At 40.9% G+C, this 20,860-nt stretch overlaps 9 protein-coding genes across 9 annotated transcripts; 5 read left to right on the forward strand and 4 right to left on the reverse strand.

The window, feature by feature from the left end:
* Positions 1 to 22: 22 nt before the first annotated feature.
* On the forward strand, positions 23 to 2,167 carry BCR41DRAFT_347248 (hypothetical protein). The gene is made up of 4 exons (XM_022023062.1): positions 23 to 625; positions 1,034 to 1,185; positions 1,302 to 1,523; positions 1,626 to 2,167. Exons 1-4 carry the CDS (start codon positions 109 to 111, stop codon positions 2,106 to 2,108), a joined length of 1,374 nt encoding a protein of 457 aa, XP_021884766.1. The 5' UTR covers positions 23 to 108; the 3' UTR covers positions 2,109 to 2,167.
* BCR41DRAFT_347249 (P-loop containing nucleoside triphosphate hydrolase protein) lies at positions 2,155 to 3,775 on the reverse strand. The gene is made up of 5 exons (XM_022023063.1): positions 3,585 to 3,775; positions 3,311 to 3,485; positions 3,042 to 3,164; positions 2,602 to 2,912; positions 2,155 to 2,482 (listed from the first exon to the last, which is right to left on the reverse strand). The coding sequence occupies exons 1-5, from the start codon at positions 3,720 to 3,722 to the stop codon at positions 2,204 to 2,206; spliced, it is 1,026 nt and encodes a 341-aa protein (XP_021884767.1). The 5' UTR covers positions 3,723 to 3,775; the 3' UTR covers positions 2,155 to 2,203.
* A 105-nt stretch (positions 3,776 to 3,880) lies between these two features.
* On the forward strand, positions 3,881 to 5,306 carry BCR41DRAFT_347250 (hypothetical protein). The gene is made up of 3 exons (XM_022023064.1): positions 3,881 to 4,149; positions 4,285 to 4,423; positions 4,544 to 5,306. The coding sequence occupies exons 1-3, from the start codon at positions 4,021 to 4,023 to the stop codon at positions 5,266 to 5,268; spliced, it is 993 nt and encodes a 330-aa protein (XP_021884768.1). The 5' UTR covers positions 3,881 to 4,020; the 3' UTR covers positions 5,269 to 5,306.
* Positions 5,307 to 5,630: 324 nt separating this feature from the next.
* On the forward strand, positions 5,631 to 10,371 carry BCR41DRAFT_347251 (component of IIS longevity pathway SMK-1-domain-containing protein). Its single transcript, XM_022023065.1, has 12 exons — positions 5,631 to 6,088; positions 6,361 to 6,463; positions 6,585 to 6,663; positions 6,764 to 6,795; positions 6,927 to 7,084; positions 7,156 to 7,252; positions 7,346 to 7,423; positions 7,517 to 7,907; positions 8,004 to 8,410; positions 8,530 to 8,700; positions 8,794 to 8,963; positions 9,056 to 10,371. Exons 1-12 carry the CDS (start codon positions 5,987 to 5,989, stop codon positions 10,232 to 10,234), a joined length of 2,967 nt encoding a protein of 988 aa, XP_021884769.1. The 5' UTR covers positions 5,631 to 5,986; the 3' UTR covers positions 10,235 to 10,371.
* A 299-nt stretch (positions 10,372 to 10,670) lies between these two features.
* Positions 10,671 to 11,582, forward strand: BCR41DRAFT_419440 (hypothetical protein). Its single transcript, XM_022029763.1, has 3 exons — positions 10,671 to 10,922; positions 11,057 to 11,119; positions 11,222 to 11,582. The coding sequence occupies exons 1-3, from the start codon at positions 10,729 to 10,731 to the stop codon at positions 11,373 to 11,375; spliced, it is 411 nt and encodes a 136-aa protein (XP_021884770.1). The 5' UTR covers positions 10,671 to 10,728; the 3' UTR covers positions 11,376 to 11,582.
* BCR41DRAFT_419441 (NUDIX hydrolase domain-like protein) lies at positions 11,556 to 12,908 on the reverse strand. Its single transcript, XM_022029764.1, has 4 exons — positions 12,555 to 12,908; positions 12,100 to 12,440; positions 11,877 to 12,000; positions 11,556 to 11,759 (listed from the first exon to the last, which is right to left on the reverse strand). The coding sequence occupies exons 1-4, from the start codon at positions 12,766 to 12,768 to the stop codon at positions 11,671 to 11,673; spliced, it is 768 nt and encodes a 255-aa protein (XP_021884771.1). The 5' UTR covers positions 12,769 to 12,908; the 3' UTR covers positions 11,556 to 11,670.
* A 108-nt stretch (positions 12,909 to 13,016) lies between these two features.
* Positions 13,017 to 14,741, forward strand: BCR41DRAFT_347254 (Josephin-domain-containing protein). Its single transcript, XM_022023066.1, has 4 exons — positions 13,017 to 13,232; positions 13,328 to 13,519; positions 13,637 to 13,722; positions 13,846 to 14,741. The coding sequence occupies exons 1-4, from the start codon at positions 13,200 to 13,202 to the stop codon at positions 14,732 to 14,734; spliced, it is 1,200 nt and encodes a 399-aa protein (XP_021884772.1). The 5' UTR covers positions 13,017 to 13,199; the 3' UTR covers positions 14,735 to 14,741.
* Positions 14,742 to 15,317: 576 nt separating this feature from the next.
* BCR41DRAFT_287182 (hypothetical protein) lies at positions 15,318 to 16,353 on the reverse strand (the record flags this gene model as incomplete). Its single annotated transcript, XM_022020291.1, has 3 exons — positions 15,318 to 15,541; positions 15,743 to 15,865; positions 15,951 to 16,353. Coding segments are annotated over 3 exons (750 nt in total), but the record flags the coding sequence as incomplete, so codon positions are not given.
* Positions 16,354 to 16,950: 597 nt separating this feature from the next.
* On the reverse strand, positions 16,951 to 20,388 carry BCR41DRAFT_419443 (hypothetical protein). Its single transcript, XM_022029765.1, has 3 exons — positions 19,836 to 20,388; positions 18,636 to 19,687; positions 16,951 to 18,529 (listed from the first exon to the last, which is right to left on the reverse strand). The coding sequence occupies exons 1-3, from the start codon at positions 20,344 to 20,346 to the stop codon at positions 17,105 to 17,107; spliced, it is 2,988 nt and encodes a 995-aa protein (XP_021884774.1). The 5' UTR covers positions 20,347 to 20,388; the 3' UTR covers positions 16,951 to 17,104.
* Positions 20,389 to 20,860: the final 472 nt, after the last annotated feature.

A 20,860-nucleotide genomic window follows, 5' to 3' on the forward strand; every position in this document is an offset into this window, starting at 1 on the left:
TTCTTTCTACCTTTCTTCCTTTCTTCCTTTCTTCCTTTCTTCCTTTCTTTCACATATTCTTGCTTTTATCTCTCGTCTTTTCCAAACTTCAGCATATATTTTAGCATTATGTCTTCAAAACGCAAACGCACATCAGAGGCAGCCTCTGCCACGTCCAAGAGCAGCAATAGCGACACCGACGCGTCTATTCACAAACAGCCACGTATAAGCCAAAAAGGCACATCCATCAAAAACAGAAGTACAAGGAGACAGGCTGCTGCTGAGCACGAAAACGAATATGAAAACGCAGATGAGACTAAAAACAATGAAAAGAAGGTGATCAACCATGTAGACACGAGCACGGACCAAGACGATCGCACAAAAGTCAACCGCAATGACCAACAACTCACAGCAAAAGAAACAATCATAACTACTACCCCCGGTGTTGCTGTAAAAGACGATAGTTCGATAACAGTAAGCTCCAGTGTTTCAAAGTCCAAGTACAGCTACCCCATTAATCCACCACCTGTTGGTCGCCCTGTGCGCATCTACTGCGATGGCATTTATGACTTGTTCCATTTCGGACATGCCAAAGCACTCGAGCAAGCAAAAAAAGCATTTCCCGAAGTCTACTTACTCGTTGGAGGTAAAAAAAAAGAAAAATCACACTTTCCATTATATTGTCGCACATCCTGTTACTGTCATTCTAATCATGGAGAATGGATGAACACTGGGCAGAGTGAAAGCCCATCACTGTTTCTTTCTTGCCCGTCCTAGGGGTGGAGGAAAGCTAGTTCTTGCTTTAGTTTTACCCCAAAGAAATCAGGTGCATTTCAATTGCCGCCAGAAAAAGAGCATCTTCATATGCTTTTTCATTCTCCTCCCCTAACTTTGGGAGCTACTTCAGTTTTTGATCTTGAACCTTTTTTTTTTTTTAGCGTGTACGCATTGCTGTTTATCTGTTTATGTACAAAGTACAAAGACTCTTCTATATCGCCATCCCGATAAAAAAAGTAACACCAAGGCTAACACCATTAAACCTTGATCAATGTAGTTTGCGATGACACCATGACCCACAGTCGTAAAGGCAAGACAGTCATGACGGACAAGGAACGCTACGAGAGTGTGCGCCACTGCAAGTGGGTGGACGAGGTGATTGAGAGTGCTCCATGGGTAGTTGATCAGGCTTTCTTGGATAAGCATCAGGTAAAGATGCAATTTATAACCAAACTTGTGCAAATGATGTTTATAATTTTTTTTTTTTTTTTTTTTTTTTTTTGTTTATAGTTAATTAATATAATTAATTGCTATTATCTTTCTAGATCGACTATGTCGCCCATGACGATATCCCGTACAAATCTGTTGATAGTGACGATGTCTACGCGTTTGTCAAGAACCAGGGTCACTTTTTGCCAACACAGCGTACAGATGGTGTTTCAACATCAGATTTGATCACACGAATTGTCAAAGATTATGATCAATACCTCAGACGTAATCTTGAGCGTGGTGTAACCGCTAAAGAGCTTGGTATTGGATTTTTCAAGGTAATAACCATATCTCCAATTATTGAGGGGATAATGAATGTAGATTCTTCTACTATGCTAAAACTGAATTATTGGGCTCCCGGCCATATTCTGCATCCATAGGAGCAAGAAGTGAAGCTTAAAAAGTCAGCACAGGATATTCGCGCTTCGATCCGTCAGAATTGGCATGGAACCAAGGATGAGCTCAAAAACGAAATCTCGGTTCTCAGAAATGATCTTCGACAGACCATGAATGTGTGGGAAGATAAATCACAAGAGTTCATTAAAGACTTTTCGAGGCTCTTTGGCGCCGACAGTGTCGTCAATAAGATTTTTAGAAGACGAAGGCGCGATGGTAATAACCTGATTACGGATGGCAATGCCTCGAGCCCGTCAAATGACTCTTCAAGAATGGCGTCGCCCGAAGGTTCAGATTATGAAGATGGCTCAATAAGCCCGTTCAGAAGTAGGAGCAGAGACTTTTTCAGATTTGGACGAAGGAGTAGCAGTGGCAGTAGTAGTTGGATAGGAATGCAGCGTAGCCGATCAACTAGCCCTGTAGAATCATATGATGGCCAAAGCCCGCGATCAGAATCAGAAGAGTAGTTTCGACCAAGTCAGATAGCCAACGAAAGTGTTCTGAAATGAATGTCTTTTCTTTTTTTTAATGCCATTATACCATACTATATTATTAGTTTTAGCTATGTAGATTGGATCGTATCTGATGGCCAAAGCTTAGCGACAACCTTGAATGCAATGGCTTTGTAGTATTCTGTGTGTTTACTGTTTGGTCTGGACACAACGACGGGTTGACCTTTGTCCGATAATTGACAGATCTCCGAGTGAAGTGCAACATCGCCTAAAAAGTCAAGGTTCATTTCCTTTGCTGTTCTTTCTGCACCTCCATCTCCAAAGATATGCGACTCGTGGTTGCAATTAGGACACACGTGGAGCGACATATTTTGTACAACACCCAAGATCTACTTGATAATCACAGCCAAAATGGCCCCCAAAAAGGCTTGTTTGTCAATCATTCTTAGATTGAGATTGAGCAAAGTGTACCAATTTTAATGATTCTGTCTATTGATCTACATCTTACCGGAACATTAACTTTCTTGAACATATTGACTCCCTTACGGGCATCGATCAATGCGATATCCTGGGGAGTCGAGACAATTACTACTCCAGAAAGTGGGATCTGTTGCGAGATGGTCAATTGTGTATCCCCGGTGCCCGGAGGCATGTCAATGACAAGCAAGTCAAGTTCACCCCACTCGACCTGGTGCAAAAGTTGTTGCAAAGCCTTCATGACCATCAGTCCTCGCCATACAACGGGCGCCTCTTCTCCAACCAGAAAACCCATGGACATGCACTTCACTCCAAAGTTCGTCAGAGGTACAAGACGATCCTCTGATATGAAGTGAAGCAAAAGTTGAAAAAGAATAAAAAAAAAATAAAATAAAGGTAAAAAAGTTCTCGTTGTGAGTCTTAAATCGCATACAGTATGAGTAGTTGACTGCATTTTTATTTCTATTGTACCTGTTCCTGTCAGTTCTGGTTCGCCGCTAAGGTTCATGAGGCGAGGAATTGAAGGCCCAAAGATATCTGCATCCAAGAGCCCAACACGCTTGTTCATTCCTGCAATAGCTAATGCCAAGTTTACTGAATGGGTCATATAAATGAGCAGTTCCAAATAAGTGTCAAACAATAGGATGTTCTGCTTGGGCTTGATGCTCAAGTAATAGATCCAGCTGAACATTTTCGATATATATATTTCCCTTCTTTGCAAATATTTTTCTTTATTCTACCTGAAGTGGTAGACTTGCCAACACCACCCTTTCCAGAGGCTACCGCAATGATATGCTTTACGCCCTTGATTGGCATCTTTTGGGGTAATCCACGCTGCATTCTTGGAATGGTAGGAGCAGGACCCGCACCTGGCCCGCGTCCAGGGACTTGAGGTAATGGCTTCCGTGGGATTCCCTAGACGATATGGTGCGGTTTGTTATCAGTGTGTATTGGAGCGTGCATCAAGATTGTTGCTTATTTGTATTTATATTTATATTTATATTTTCTTCTTACAAGAGGGTTCTCATGAAAAGTAGATCGTGATGTAGTGATGGTCCTACATGTCCCATTCCGAACATTTGTTGTCCAGAAAATCGTTCTGGCCCACAATCCTGCAGCAACTGTCCCTCTAAATGCAACTGTCGACACCATTCTCCAGTGTTTGAAATGTAGCAGAAAAATTGATCTGTTTGGGAAAATTGAAAGCTGCGCCGAACAACTCTTTCGCGTGGTCTGAGTATATATTCCACGTCACATTAACGTATACATTCATTTGATACTCATTTTTTTTTAAATGTTTCTAAACTCTTGGCCTCACAACACTACGCAATTAAATAACAATCAGCGGGAAATCATTTCATCTGGACTTGACTCACAAGGTGACAGCCAAATAAGAGAAGAAAAAGGATGATCAGCAGTTTCTGTATATGAGGATCACAGCAATGCAACCATGGCGAACCAATATTATAGAAAGGACATCCATAAGTCTATAGATAAACTACTCTACGGGCTCTATGTGTACCAATACCTACTGGACACAAGCACTCTCGGATTGCTTCTTAGATGTCTCTTGCAAGATGTAAGTGACATTCATAGCAATCTTTTTATTTTAAAAAAAATGATCGCTGTCTGCTGAATAGGAAAGAGGAGAGAAAGGGGCCTTATTTAATCAAGCTCCTTTTTATTTTTTATTTTTATTTTTTATTTTTTTTAGCAAATACTATCGCTCAAGACCAAGACCCCAACTTTACGTGTGGCTCTCTATATAGTGTTCGCAACTGCTTTTCTTGCCATCCTCCGTCACTTGGATCCACCTGGACGATACGGTGTCATTATTGACTTTATTGGAAATGGTACTATTGACGTTATTGCAATTGGTTTCACTCGATTTTTATTCCTTTAGTTTTTTCGGTGTTGGGCTGATGTCAAGTTAATGCTACTAATGTTACTGCCTCCATATTCTATTTACATAGTCTCATTACCAAGCCGCTCAAAGCTATTGTGGCTAGATAGCATAATCACTATGTTGCAGATCGTTCAGGCATTGATTTTGTTTGAAATCCGTAAAATAGAAGGAGGCTCAAGGAGATATGGCACAGCAAACCGACAACAAGCACGTAGGAGAGAACAATCATCCAACAGCAACAGCGATGCTCAAAGTAATAGACAACAACATGAGACTGGTATCCGATCATCTCAGAGTAGCAACGCCACACAACAACGGAGCAGTAGCTCAAGGACGCGGATAGGCATTACATCTTCCTCGAGGAACGTATCATCAGTACAAGCAAACTCAGTTGCATCTCAGTCGTCACCATCACTGTTGTTTGAGCACACTTCAGAACGCGACGCCAACGACCGAGAACTAAATAGTGATTATTATGTAGATGATGAGGAGACGCGGCATAGTCTAGAGCACTCAAGAGAATCAACAGGGGATATTCTGAATTCAACAACTTCAGAGGCGGATCATCGGAGCGGCAGCGATAGCAATGAAGAGGAGGAGGATGAAGGGTTATTGGGAAATGACTATGAAGAGGTCTTGGAGCAGGAGACATTTATTCTTCAGTTGGAGTTCCATGATGTTATATCCTATCTATTCTCGGGACAGGAGGCAATTTCGATGCCACGGATAAGCAGTGCTAGAGCCATTGCTGATGGGGTAGAATCGACACGCGTACAGAATCTTCCGGTGTAGCTACACTGATGATCTGTAAGATAATGAATCGATGGACTTTTTTATTAATGTAAACTTTGATTATTATAATGAATTATGAATTTAGTATAGTTATCACGCGATTAGATTTGACAAAAGGATTAGGCTTGAGGGCCACATTGTATTATGTACAAGAATATTTTTGGTATGCTCTCAGTAAGCTTTTTTTTTTTTTTTTTTTTTTTTGGCTCTTGGGCATGGATGGTCCATAAGAGCATTGGGCAATAGAGCAATAGGACAAAAACTATTTTTTGTTTTGCCTCACTTTTGTGCATCAACTAATAACGACCACAAAAAAAAGGGCTCATTTTCAGTTTCAAGTCGCCTTGAACTCGTTCACTTGCTCTTTCTTCTCTCCTTTTATTTTTCCCTCCATTCTTTTTTTTTTACTTCTTTGTCCACACGCACACAAACACAATAACAGATTATTCGTGAATCCCGACTAACAGCATAGTACTTTATTAATTCTCCAACATACTCGCTGTATCCACTGGTTTCTTTTCCACTCCTCCTCGTCCAGCCACGCCTAGGCTCTAGACCATCCTTTTATAAGAGAGAGAGAAAGAAAGAAAGAGTAGGATAGAAAGGAAGAGAGGTATATGCTCATTACACGGGCTAGTTGACGCCTTTAAGGAAGAAAAAAAAAGAAAAAATAAATAAAAGCCAAAATAATAAAGAAGGGGTGTGAGGAGAGGGTGTAATGGAGTCCCAGACAAAGAAACGCGTGAAAGTGTACCAACTTGGTAAAGGAAATGAATGGAATGATCAAGGCACTGGACACTGTTCATGTGAATTCAATGAGGTAAAGATTAGACCTTAATAAAAATAGTTTACAAAAAAAAGCAAAAGGGTCCTTTCAGAGAGGGTCACTTTCCTCTGTTGACAAAAGAATGTTTCTGCTGTGCTTTTTTTTTGTGGAGCAAAGTGGTGAAGCTCAAATAAAATAAAAAAACTTTTTTTTGTTTAAATCCATCGCCTCTTAATACGTGGCTCTGGCGTATTTTTCCAACGCTTCTGACAATCTCCGTGTTTCATTTCTTTCGCGTCTCGCCTGACTTTATATAAATTGCTTAGGACAAGTCCGAAGGCACACTCGTGGTTCATTCTGAAGATGAGGAGGACAGGGAGCTACTGCGATCTCGAATCAAAACTGATGATGTCTACCAGAAACAACAAGGTAAAATAACAGAAGAATGATCATCTCTGTTTATTTCAAACTTGTTTTTCTTCTCCTCCTTTTATTCTTTTCTTTTTCACTTAAACCACTGAGCATATGCTTGGACAATCTTTTCCCCTAGATACCTTGATTGTCTGGTCTGAGGATGATATAGACCTGGCACTTAGTTTCCAAGAGGCCGAGGGTTGTTCAGAAATCTGGTAGGCATATCTTTTCTGAAATATTTAGCAGATCGCAAGATCATGGAACAAAAAATATACTAATACGGAAATGTGCCATATTTGACTGGACGCATTCTAGGGAAACCATTAACGAAGTTCGACAGCAACATGGTATGAATCCTTTTTTTTTTTTTTTTTTTTTTCATTTTATTGACAAGACTATATAATACAGACATTTAATCCTTTCTCTCTCTCTTTTTTTTTTTTTTTTTTTTTTTTTTTGGATTAAATTCAATCCGCAGCCGATGATGCATGTCCAGCTCTTGTGGATGGCAACGGAACTAATAATACCCTCCCAGACCCCGATATCTCCAACCTCAAGGATATTGGCGATTTACTCAGAGCTGCTCAGAGAGATATCTTGGAAAGAGAGAAGTTGTCTTCATTTGTCCTAGTCGATGTAAGTGAGAGGACATGTCCCACTATTTGCTGTACCACCTTCAAAAATTTAATTGATCTCATATTATTTAGAACTATATCAACAAGTTGTTTCCGCTCCTGGAAACCTTAGAAGGTCATAAAAGCATTGCAGAGTTACAACTGCTGTATTATGTAATGCTTGGGATCAGTAAGTTGTATTTTAACCGTTAATAATCTATCAATATAGCGCAAGAATCTACCTGGTAATGTATGTACTGATAATGTATATCGTCATCTCCAGTCCAGCTCCACGATATTGCTGTCATCCAATATATTCTTCAGGAAGGTATCTTCCTCAATTGCGTAGGAATACTGGAATGTAAGGCCCGCTTGAGGGATAAATGACATTCCCACAAAAAAAAAAAAAAAAAAAAAAAAAAAAACTGACATTTGGCCTTAATCTGCGTGTTAGATGAACCTGGTTTAGTGGACAGCAAGCCGGATTACCGAGGGTTTTTAATGAATCGAGTCAAATTCAAACAGATAGTTCCGATCAAAGACTTGGAGGTGGAGCAAAAGATCCACAAGGTGTTTCGCCTTCATTTTCTCAGAGATACTGTGTTATCGCGAGTCATGGATGATGGTTTACCATCGATTTTGGGATCCCTGATATTTTTTAACAACAACGATATCGTGAATGCGATTTGCCAGAATCGACCGTTTTTGCTAGATTTATTTGCAATAATGGATGCGAACAACAATCATTCCGACGAGATGCATGAGCAGAGGCGGGATGTGGTGCGATTTGCTCAGCAATTCTGCTCTATAGCTAGGTCTACTCATATGACAGCGCGTATTTATCGGTAATATAAGGACGGTGGTTTATGATCGCTTGCCATCGGAGTATTAAGGCATCAACAAATAAACTTTTTTTTTTTTTTTTTTTTTTTAATCCGTAGGACTTTATGCCAGTGCGGTCTATTCAACGTCTTCACTTTCTCGTTTACAGACAGCGAGGGATGTATCAAAATGGCAGGCATAGAGATCATGCTATCAGTATTGGAGTATGATGCGAGCTTGGTCCGATCTCATATTGTCAAGCAGGCTGAAAACCCTTCCGATCAACAAATTTTTGGCGTAATTGTTGAACAATTCCTTGTTGAGCGGGATGTAGGAGCAATAACTCAGCTATCAGAACTTATTAGAATGCTTCTCAATACCAGTCCTTATCTGACAGAATGTGCATCTATTCAGGCAACAATCCAAAGTTCATCGAGACTAGATCCAGATGCAGACAAATTTCTGGAGTTATTTTATTCCCTTTACGTTGATAAATTGATGTCGCCACTGCTAGATCTGCCTGAAGGTATATCATATCACACGCACAAGCAATGGCAAGGGCCTTATTGTATTCAAGCTAATGTGGTCCATTCCGCAGATACCAGGCTTTACTCACATCTACTTCACTTTCAAATCCGACCTTAGACACAGTTATATTGGACAGAGTGACAAGCATACAGTGTGAAAGTATCTGCACCATACTTTCTTTTATGGTCCGGCAGCATTCGTTTCGGAGTAAATACTACGTGTTTACAAGTGGGGTCATTACAAAAAGTTGCTCTTTACTCAGCAATAGGGATTTACACTTGGGACTAAGTACGCGCGCCGTGAGCTTTTACGACCATTTAGACAAATACCCTCCCTGTTCAACTGTATCGTCTAATTTTTTTTTTTTTTAATATGTTACAGCCGTCCTAAAGTTTCTAAGAGCATGTATCGAGATAAGCGATGAGTTTTATCATCGATATTTGATAGATCGTGGAGTGATTAATAGCATTGTTGAGCTGCTACTCAGGAATAACAATAAGAACAACCTCCTAAACTCGGTCTGCCTGGAGTTCTTTGAGTTTATTCGAACAGTACGTGCATTGCAAAAAAATACTGAGTTTTGCAAATATTAGTAGAGATGCAGCTAATCGGTATTTATTTGTATTTTAAAAAAAATCAATAGGAAAATTTTGAGACGCTTTCAACATATCTTACGGAGAAATATAGTGAGGAATTGAGAGAGATCACATATGTCGACACATTTATCAAATTGATGGCTCAGCACAAACAGCTGCAGCAGCACCAACAACAGCAGCACCTGCAACAACAGACGCAGGCACCAGTGGCAATAGTTAACTTTGAATCGGAAGTATCGACCAAAGATGAATTCATAAACAACAAAGATTGCAAGCTGGTGTCTTCTGATAAGGACAGCCAAGACTTCAGTAGCAAAGGTGGTGTTGATGCGGTGTCTGAAAGAAGGCTTGACAATACTCCAGATGCATCACACGCGTCTTTATCTGAGAAAGATTCAGATATTTTCCAGCATAAACGAGCATCACATCATAAGCTTGAAGATACTAGTGACAGTGATGGGAATGATCCATCTTTGGAGAGGAAGGAAAATGAAGTGGCTGCGTCGATTGAAAGGGGGGGGGAACTGGATAAGGATGTGACTTCAAGTCAAGGTCGTCTAACAGTAGTTCCAACACATCAGGATCCAAATGTAAATGCAGAACCATCAGATCCGATTGTTACCTCCAACGGATCAATTGCTGCGGGGATTGCCAAGAAAAAAACTCCTCCGCTAGTTTCAACATCAATGAACCTATCATTACCTATCTCTACCTCACCTTTCATTCTGTCACCGCTGCCTGTGAGCACAGGACGCACTAGCATCGTATTTGTCAGAACTGGATCACAAGATAGCCAGGATGTTGGGCAACAACATTCTCCAAGAGATGTTAATAAGACACAGACTGATATGCAGCTAATGAATGGCCTCGCGACTGGGTCCGCGACTGAACAACTCTCGGAGGAGACGAGTGCGGTAACGCCTTCGCTTAAGCGAAGAGATAATGAGGCCCTTCCTGACGAATCCCGCATACGAGCAGAGCCCAAACGCAAAACAACTGGTGACGACAATGACATGCACTTGTCATTGTCCGAGCCCACTGTACTAGCTGCGTCACCTCGTCAGGACCACATTGTAGCGGTAATAAATGAGCTTGATATCAAGTATGCTTTGGACTCGGCTAGCATAAATGACTCTACAGGAACCGCTGCATCTGTGGAAGAGCGTATCGATTTGTCAAGGGGCTCAACCACGCCGTTACGTGTTTTAGTGAATGGTCGATCGTAAAAGTGAGGAAGACACCGATCGTCTATCACGTTACATATTTGCTTTCTGCCTATTCTCATAAGCTTTTATTAGCTTTATAACTGTATACTTCATTGTATTCTTCAATTTCCTTGAGCATGTACATTATTCAATAAACGTCATATTTCATATTTCTACTTTTAATCTTAATTTTGTCGCTTCAAGCTTCAACCTTTGTTTTCAGCTACATTTAATGATTAATTATCGACATGGTCTCTCTCTTTCTTTCCTTCTTAAGAGTACTTCCATATTTGGGTGTTATGAAATCTTTATTTCCAAAGGTAAATTCTGTCCAATAAAGGATCTGCTCGTTAAAGGCTGCAGATGAATTGTCGCCAAAATAAATAAACCTAGCAGTCACAAAAAAAAAAAAGAAAAAAAAAAGAAGGAAACCCTAAATAAGCTAAATAGGTCTTGAGAAAAGTTCTCTTTCATCACATTCATTAAAAAAAAACCCCCTCTCTCTCATTGCTGCCATGGGAAGACTTCGTCGTTCAAGAGTCCATAAGGGTATCCGAGATATCCAGCGTAAATACCGCACCAAGCGTTATATGCGTGATATTGATCAGATTCATGGAGATATCCAACCCGAGAATGCTGAGAAGTTTCAAAAGCCAGAGCTTGACCCTGACCTTCCTGGAATGGGCCAATTTTACTGCATTCCCTGCGCGTAAGAGGTTTATTCGTTTATTGGTTTTTATTTTTTTTTTATGTTCGAATGCTAGAGCTCTTTTTATTATTCAGTATAATGAAGATCTGCATTGCTAATGGGTTTTCTTTTCCCTTCTTTTTCATAAACTTCAGAAAGCATCATATCAACAAGGAATCGCTTTTGGAGCATCAGAAAGGAAAGATCCATAAGAAGAGGTAAAAAAAAAAAAAGAAAAAAAAAAGACTTTGATTAACGAGCGCATCAGGGGTATTTTTTTGTATTTTCTTAATAACTTTTATTTTTCCTTCCTTGTTTAGACTAAAGTTGTTGAAGGAGGAGCCATACTCTCAAGCCGAAGCTGATGCGGCAGCAGGACTTCAGAGAGCTGATACCAAGGTCAAAAAACCCAAGAACACAACAACGACAACAACAACAGCCACAGGAGAGGCAATGGATGTCACTGATGCATAACACTTATAACACCACTATGACCTCAGCATAAGAAGTAAAAAAAAAAAAAAGGAAAACTATCGTATTTCATTATTTCATATCTCCCACCTATTTAGTATTTTGGCATTGCTTACAATGATCGCTTCCATTAGATTTATATCATTATTTTAACAATCCTTACATGTAACATAGCATTCAAAACCGGAATAAAAAGTTTTATTATTTTATAGTCCCTGTCATTGTGGCGTGACCATTTGTTTTGCTGCCAGTGATAATGGTGGCTATTTAAATTTCTAGAAGTGTTTATTTTTTATTTTTAGTAGGCTAATTCGCGTCCAAGTGCCCATGCGTATAGACGACTGTCCAAGACCAGCTTAGAGGACTCGCCAGCAGTGGATTGTAATTCTAATTATCATGTTATTATTTGTGGTTAATCTCAGTGGTGTTCAGGATTTTTTTTTTTTTTTTTTAAAAAAAAAAAAAAAAAAAAAAAAAAAAAAAAAAGGAATGTCATTTTATTACCTATCAATGAATTCATAAGGCCTTTAAGAGGTAGTATGACTACCTGGAGACTCCACTCGTCATCCTCTGGTGTTGGCCTGCGTATAGAACCTGAACCAAAGATTTGATGGTGGTTCATGGTGATCTGTTACATGTCAAAGCAAAGGGGAAAAAAAATAAATCATTCATGTGGAATAAAAAAAACGTAACTTTTTTTTTTTTTTTTTTTTTTTTTTTTTTTTACCTCAACAATGACGACGTGAGAACAGGAGTTGGTCATGCCAGGCTCATATGCAACCGCAATAGGGTCTAAAGTCTTGATGACTTTGACGGAATGACCAAGATGTTCACTATACCCAACCTCCTCTGCTAATTCACGAAGTGCAGCCTCAGTCGAGCTTTCATTGGCGTCAATGAGCCCTGATGGGAATTCGATCGTGTAAGCGCCCATAGCTGGACGGTACTGGATCACAAGAGCTACATGTGTCGCCTCGCTTTGCTCCTGATCCTGGTTCTGATCCTGATCATGGCCCTTGTTCTTATCCTGAGAGCATCGAGTTTTGATAATTGGGATCACATCAACAGCTGTAGGCAAGAAGAATAAAAAATTAGCAGTGTGATGATTAGTTAGTATCTATGTATTTTTTTTTTCTTTTTCTTTTTTAGCCAAGGACATCACTTTTAAAAAATGAAACATACCATCGACAGAGGGTGTGCCTGGTACTTTGTTACTCTTGTTGCTGGTTCCAGCAGAGATACGACGACACACCTCCCAACTGCGCTCAATACCTGAAGGGTCCAAGAATTTGACTTCATGCAAAGATAACCAACGACCGTTCCCCTTCTTTTCATCGCCAATGACTTCGACATCGACAAGATGTTTTTCGAGTTGTATAGATGCTTGAGTGGTCATGTCTCTTGTTTATTTGTTTATCTGTTTAATTGAAAGGGAATGAATGGGATGTGTGGAGGGAGGAAAAGATAAAGTTAAGAAAGACAAGTAGGATGGACGTTAGAAAAAAAAAGAAAAGAAAAAAGAGGTTGGGAATGTCGTCGATCCATTTATATATAAATAAAGCTGTGACGCAGCAAATATGATAAAGTTTATGTTTACGCATATCTTTTCTCTTCCACAATGCAAATAAAGTTCTTTGTTCACTACACTTTAATTACGTGTCTCTTTTTGTCTCTTTCTTTTCTTCTTCATTCATTCACTCATTCTTCTCTTTTCTTCATTCCTTTATTCCTTTTTTATATATATCCCCATCTTCTCCTTCAAGTTCCATTGACTCTTTGAGAAACATAATCTGACGCACTCTTTACATAAGTAGAAATAAAACAAAAATGGATTTAGTACCCTATATCTTTCATGAACAGGTAAAAAAATAAAAATAAAAAGTCTATTCTTAAGTCTTTTTCTCTACAAAGGTAAAATGGTAATTACACAAGATTTCTTTATTTGCTTTTCTTAGCAAGAAGGAAACCTTTGTGCTCAACACTGTCTGAATGCGCTGCTACAAGGACCATACTTCACTGCCATTGATTTGGCAGAATTGGCAAGACAATTAGATCAAAAAGAGCAGGACGCATTGGGCAACACCGGTTCAAGGTTTTACCCTGTCAAAAGCCAGAACATGGACGACTCTGGTTTCTTTTCTGTACAGGTAATGATTTAGACATCTATTCTATCCTACCTTGGGGAGATGGGGGGTTCCTCCTTTGTTCTTTTTTTTTTTTTTTTTTTTTTTTTTTTTTACTAACCCTTATTTTCTGCACAATAGGTTCTTAGTCATGCTTTGACCATTTGGAATATTCAAATTATCCCTTGGGGATCCAAGGAAGTGAGCGATGCAAAAGCAGAACCAGAGTATGTGATTTTTTTTTTTTTTTTCCCTCCCTGATTGAGAGTAATGTCAAGTTTTTTTATTTTTTTTTTCTAAGGTCACTAAAATGATTAGAACTGATTTTTTTTTTATGAAAATTGATATAGACGTGAAACTGCATTTATCTGCAACTTGAATGAACATTGGTATACATTGCGCCGCTTTGGTCCATCAACACAACGATGGTATGATCTGAATTCAATGCACTCTCAACCTCGCCACATGTCTGCAACTTACTTAGGCATGACTTTGTCACAATTGGAAGCCGAAGGGTATTCTATCTTTGTCGTGCGGCCTCTTAACAAACAGGAGACTACTACGGCAGCAGCAACAGGATCTACGGTATTAAAGTCATCTGCATCAATACCATCCATGGCCTCAGAACAAACAATTGGAACGACCAACATCTCTCCTCTTTCTGGATCAATTTCTTCTTCTTCTACTACTACTACTACTACTACTACTACTACTACTGCTGCTGCTACAGGGCCATCATCCTTTTTATCGGAGCGTCAAGAAATGGAGCGGATAAGGAGACAAAGGATTGAAGAGCGTGAACGTGCAGCTCAGCAAAAATCTGACCCTTCATTATCAGCCATTAGTGGACAGAACAATAACTCTAAACGGGCACGTGTTGATGATTCGGATGAGTCTAAGGATGCGAAACGCTCATCAAAGGATGTATTAGTAACTACACCTTCTTTCCTACCAAGATCAGAAGCGGATGAGATGGCTGCTACGTTGCCAGTCATGGTGGAGAGCAGCATAGGCACTGCTGGTTCAGAATCATCTCAGAAGCAGCAACAGCAGCAAGCCTTTGGTGGCACAGGATATCGATTGGGGGAATCGGCTGCTGGCGATAGTAGTAATGATGGCAGCACTGACATCTCATCGCTCCCTCCTGGATATTCATTGGAAGATGTAGTGGACGAGAATGATCCAGATTGGGAGATGATGCAGCAGGCAATTGAAATGTCTCTTCAAGGTAGTCGATAGTCTACAGTCATACTTATATATAAAAAGAAACAAAGAAAGAAAAGGCTGATTATGGCTAGTGATAGTTGCTCTTTATTTATGTTGATAATGAATATGATCTATTTGGAATGTTTATCAAGGAGTGCGTAGTGCGAATGTGTATAGTAAATAAAGTGCAAAAAAAAAAAAAAAAAAAAAAAAGCTCGGTATTGTATTAAAAAGCAAAAGAGCCGACGACTGCTGCCAAAGTCCAGCAAGCAGCTCCAAGACCAGAAGATATTACAGAGAAAGGAGCTGATGCAGAAGAAGCCTTGCCTCCAGATGATCCTGGTTGGTTATTATTCCCTTGATTCTTGGTGGAATCACCCTTTATCGCTGAAATATCTTTGCTGTTAGTTTGTTTGCCTCCTGATGAACTGTTACTGTTGTTTCCCTTGCCCTTGCTGTCTTTGTCTTTGCTATCATTATTAGGAGTCGTTGTAGCAGCAGCAGGTTCCTTGGGGTCTTTAGAAGGGACAGCATTATAGCCGACAGGGTCATTCAAGCACTTGGCAAGGTCCATAGGGCGTAAGCCTTTCGCCATGCCCATATCCAAAATAGTTTTGGCCACGGTGACCATTTTTGGATCACCATCATGTTCGAGTGAGATGGGACCTGTTTCGCGTTTAGAAAGACTCTTTAAGCCATTTTTGAAAATACTCTCAATCTGCGTTGGGGTGATTGTGTTCTCTTCAAGTTGCCAGTCTTGTGTATCCCATTCGTGTGACCAGATCACGGTCTTAAAACCGAGTTGACGTGCAATTGCACGGACACGATTATCAACGTCGCCTTATTTTTTTTTTAAAAAAAAAAAAAAAAAAAAAAAAAGTTAACATCACGAGATGATAAATGTGTATACGAGAAAGAATGGAGAATCAGGATGTGGAACTGTTGTATTCAAATATGGAAAAGAAAGATCTTTAAACGGCCCGTCTTTCTGGAATATGGAATGAAAATCGATTTTTTTTTTTTTTTTTTGCTATGCTTTACCGTAAGGAGGACGGAAGTACTTGATCTTGTATCCTGTATGATCATAAATATACTTCTCTGTCCACTTGAGCTCTGCAACAACCTGTTCGTTCGTCAACGTTGTCATCCCAGAGTGAGACCAAGCTTGGATTGATCAAAACAGAAAAAAAGAGGATTAACTTTCTATAGACTTTTTCATGACAATATATGTATATAAAAAGATGCTTACTATGACTAGCGAGGTGATGGCCTTGATCAATGGTCTCTTGTAGGAGCCATGGGGCCCTAGATGATTTCATGCCCGTGACAAAAAACGTAGCCGTCACATTCTTGTGTTTTAACAGCTCCAACAAATCCTCTGTAGTCCCAGGTTGAGGTCCATCATCAAAGGTAAGACCCCAAGCATCCTTTGCAGGACAATCCATCACGTCATCGTGTGCGAAACAACCTGAACAGGTCCACCAACATTCATCCTCTGGAACCTCGTGTTCTGGGCAGTCGGGTGGATCTCCACGGGATTTGGTCTTCCTGATTGGTAATTTCGGAACCTTGGACCAATCCACAGCCTGGACCCAAGCCTTCACCTCCGGTGTATCCGTATCCGGTGTCTCCCCATATCTCGGCCAAGGACTCGTCCCCTTCGGATGCGATAGATCGGCCTTGTGTGGGACTTTGGGTACTCCTGCTTCAATGGCCATGCTATTTAACAGGCCTAAGATCAGGGCCGTTGAGCTCAGCAAAGCAGTCTTTTTAGAAGATCGTTTGTAATTGGCCATTTTTTTTTTTTTTTTTTTTTTTTAAAAAAAAAAAAAAAAGATAGTTGAGTGGGTAGATGGATATGAAGATTTTTTTTATGTACGGTGAGGATGGACTTGTAGCGAAAAATATAACACAGGTAGAATAATAATAATAAAAAAAATAATACTATGAGGAAAGATAAAAAAAAAGAGAGTATTTATATTTTATTCTGAAATGCTCCACTATCATGGACAAGAACGAAATTTCCTCACTCGATCTCTCAACAACATTTAGGTTAATGACAAATGCATATTGAAGTCAGACCAAACCAGGCCAGATCTGATCAAGCCAGACCAGACTTTATTACAATTCTAGTTATTCCATCCTCTATACCCCACATTCGCCCTAGATCTCGCACATCTCTCACATCCGTGCTTGTCCAGAGTCATCATATTAAAAGAACATTCCTTTGGTATGTACATGTACATAGGATAGTCGTGATTTTATTATGATACTGATCTTTCTTCATGTAGACAAATAAAGAAAAAGAGAATAATAAGAAAAAGAAGAAAAGGTAGAAAAAGACAAAGGAACCAACAAAACTATTCGTATAAAAAAAAAAAGAAGATATCGCGTCATTCACCCTCATGGCAAAGGCATGACTACAACATTTTCTGCAGTCGGATCGCGGCTTAAGGGTCCCATACCCTGGCCTTGCTCCTGTTGTTGCCGGACTGTAGCCTCATTCTGGAAGGCTGTGCCCGAGCCATTTGTACCTCCTGGAGGCACAGTAATGCTCGCAACAACTTGAGGATTGTTGGTCTGCCGTGCAAGAAGCATCTTCTCTTGCATCGCCATGATGCTCTTCTTCATTGCAAGGCGATCCAAGTACAACTGTTGTCGTTGTCTTTCAAGCTCTCGTCTTTCAATCTCCAATAAGCTCTCTAATTCTTCAAACTGTTGCAGTTTAAGTTCCATCTTCTTCATCTGTGCTTCCACAACTTGTGTCACCAGCCTTTTGACTTCACGCTCTTCATTGTCTGCAAGAATCTTGGCCTTTGCCGCTGCTGATCCGAGAGCAGCAGCCCCTGCTCGTTCCAAAGTTGAACGTGGAACACCTGCAATGTCAGAATCCTTGGATCCTTCCTCGTCCTCTTTCATCTCAATACTGTCGCCTGCCTTATCAACATCCATCTTGGTCAAGTCTGATCCTACAGGCTCCACTTTTGGTGCTTCATCTGCATCTCCGGTTGCAGATGTCACTTTGGTTGTGTCTTCAATCTCCTTTTGTGAATCAGTATTTTCTAAACTTGCTGCTTGTTTGGCTTGCTCAAGCTCTTTCAGTGCACTCTTGGCTGCAGCCGCAGCAACGTTCGGATTGACCACACTTGCCAAGAATGCTACAACACTCATAACAGGGTTGTCAGCCTGACTAAAGGGAATACGATGGTACTGAAGAGGGCCTAGCTCGCGCTCAGTCATGCCTCCAAGATATGGATCTTCAATAGGCATTTGCAAAAAGTGTAAAATACATTGTTCTCGGCTGCGGGTCCCAACGTGCTCTGCTACTTGATTCCAGTCCTCATCATACATCTCTAATCCCTCCAATAACAATAACGTTTCCTGATCAGTCCACGTATCATCAGTGGCATGCTTGAAATGCTGTGCATTAAGCCTGATAAAGTCGCCAGATGACATAGTGGATGGGAAGCGACCCTCGATATAACAATTAGAGCAGAGCTCAAAGTTCTTGGTCTTGATACTATGATAGCGGATTTTGGTGCAGTCAGTACCGCACGTGAAGCAATTGAAGCGCTGCTTCTTTTCAGCAATATCTTCGCTTTCTTTAGATGACGGCGTTGCTCCATTGGCATAAATGTTGCGTCGAAGTTCCAAATTTGACTCTTGCTTTCCCCCGCTAGCAGCCTTCAGTTCTCCATTGGCCTGAGCTGCAGTAGGGGCCGCTACGCTTGGGAGGAAAGGCTGCAATCCCCTTGGCGTATCTGCTGTGACGCGGAAATGGCCTGTAAACGCTGGTCCAACCGATGAAGGACGGGTATCAGGGTCAACCTATGATATAATAAATATACTCAAATGTTAATCCAGGAGTTTTTCATTCGATATCATCTATTTTAAACTATTCGGAGAGCGCCATGTTGTGAAATGAAGCACAAACCTGGTAGTTAATCAGTCCCCATTGCTCTAAAAATGAATGAACTCTAATAATAGCGCAAACATCGCCGGCCAAGTTTCGCCTACAGGCTGTGACAGTGAGATATTCTGACGGGTTGAGACGGTAGGTGTTGATCATAAAGTCGCGGTAGTCCTTGTAAACTGTAGGGGTCTTGCTTCGGTTCTTGAGATTGAAGAACTCTGGTAAGGATTTATGTTCGATCTCGTGAATCTTGGAAAGGGAGAACCAGGCAGCATAAGAAGGAATGATAACTTCCTGTGTCTGGCGAGATAGATAGCGGCCAGCCTCCTCTTCCAGCTTAAACCTCTCTGCTTCCGCTTGGGTTAACGCCTCCTCAGCTTCCGGTGGAGCGCTTCCTCTATTTGAATCTTTGTCTGCCAAGCTTGCCTCCTTAGTATCGGTTCCCCTCGTGGATAACTCTTCTGCTTTGCTTTCTGCCTCAGTATCTTTGACATCGACATCCATTGAATCTGCATCCGCAGGAAGAGTGTTTTCCAAATCTTGTGTAGCACCTAAACCAGAAGCTGAGGTTTCCTCCATAGTTGCATCCTCAGAAGAAAGTCCTGTACGCTGTTCCCCTGCAGAATGCGCATTATCCAATTCAGTAGGCACTGCAGAAGAGCTACGTTTGATCCTTTTAGGAAGGGATTCAATTCGGTCCGAGTTGTCGCGCTTACTGTTATAACGTTGGCTAGACTGAACAGACGAACCAGCTCCTGGTCCACCACGCTGAGCATTGAGTTCATAGTCTTCCTCATTTGTCCATTCATTGAACTTTATACTATCCCTGATCCAGCGTGTCGTGACATTCCATGCTCCGCTGTGCTCTGGTAAAGGGTGTGCATCTGCATAGTCACCAGAAGTCTCTGAGACCCATTCATCATAAGAATCTGGGTAATACCAATGGTGTACAAGGACCTTTCCATCCTTCTTTTCTACTGTACGAAGCCAACCTTCGCTCTCAGAACTCTCAGACTCATCTGCAACGTAGTGAACAATATGTGAGGCGTGATGGGTGTCTGAGGTAACCGCTCCTATTAAAGAAAGCAAGCCGCTGAATTGTGAGTTGTGATGGTCAAGATTCTGACGAAATGAAAAGAAGAAGGGAAAAAAAAGAAAGTCAAGGGCGGTAAAATATCCAGACGACTAATATAAAAAACAAGAAATGATGCTGGCTCCTACCACCTAGCCTGTTGATAGACATGATCCACTTTTCCTGCTCCTCAGCACTGACAGATTCTGCAAAGGCGATGGTTGGGTTCTTGAGTGTGCCATTTAGGATAAGGGACTCTCGAATGTGAGAGACCATGGTGAGATACTGATTCTGCTTCGAGGGATCATTAAGGTCCCACTCTTTCCAGTGCTGTTTATGGCGGTATTCATAGGCAGCAAGAAGCACTTTATAGATAGGGGATGTGTTGGTGATATCCTTGCTTTTAAAGACCCAAGCCGGTATACGTGCGGAAGGCGAAGGTAAGTCATGACTGCTGTGGGCGCCCATGACATCCTCTTGGAACTGTTGCAGAGCATAGATGAACAAAGCCAATTCTTCACCGGATGGTGTAGAGACGGTTTCCTCTTGTGTAGTCTGCAAATCGCGTGCTAGTGCATGGCTAATATGCTCAAATCGTGCAATGGTGTCTGGCGCACGGTAGTATGTGATGTCAGATCCTCCTGATTTGCGGGCTGCCATGTTGGAATGCCGCGTATGGAGAGTTGTCGAAAGAGGAAAAAGTGATGATTGAAAAAGATGGATTCAAAGTCTTCAATAAAAAAGGGGGCGCGTTCTTGATTCGGAAGTTAAGGGGTCTGGATGGCCTAATATCAGGTGATAATTCGACTATGTCTGGAAAAAGAAATAACGCTCGTCTGGGCTTGCTCAGCCTCTTCAGTCTCCACCTTCAGTCCTTTTCTTAATCTTTCATCTCAATCTCCCTTATTTCAACAACATCATCAGCGCCACATGTCTTCACTTCCCCCTCCTCCCCCTCCTCCCCCTCAAGGTAGGATCACATATGATAGAGCAGGCTGCTTTGTATTCATGTAGGAAGACCTGTGATACAATATTGAATTGTAGCATCTTATTAATAATATCGTCTACCAACGGACATTTGTAAATTTACCGCAGCAGGTGACGGCGGTGCTCCTCCTCCAGCCTCCAACACTCATTCTACCGTATACGTTGGTCATCTGAGCGCAAGGACAGA

The sequence above is a fragment of the Lobosporangium transversale genome (assembly GCF_002105155.1).
Source record: "Lobosporangium transversale strain NRRL 3116 chromosome Unknown BCR41scaffold_5, whole genome shotgun sequence".
Lineage (NCBI taxonomy): Eukaryota > Fungi > Mortierellomycota > Mortierellomycetes > Mortierellales > Mortierellaceae > Lobosporangium > Lobosporangium transversale.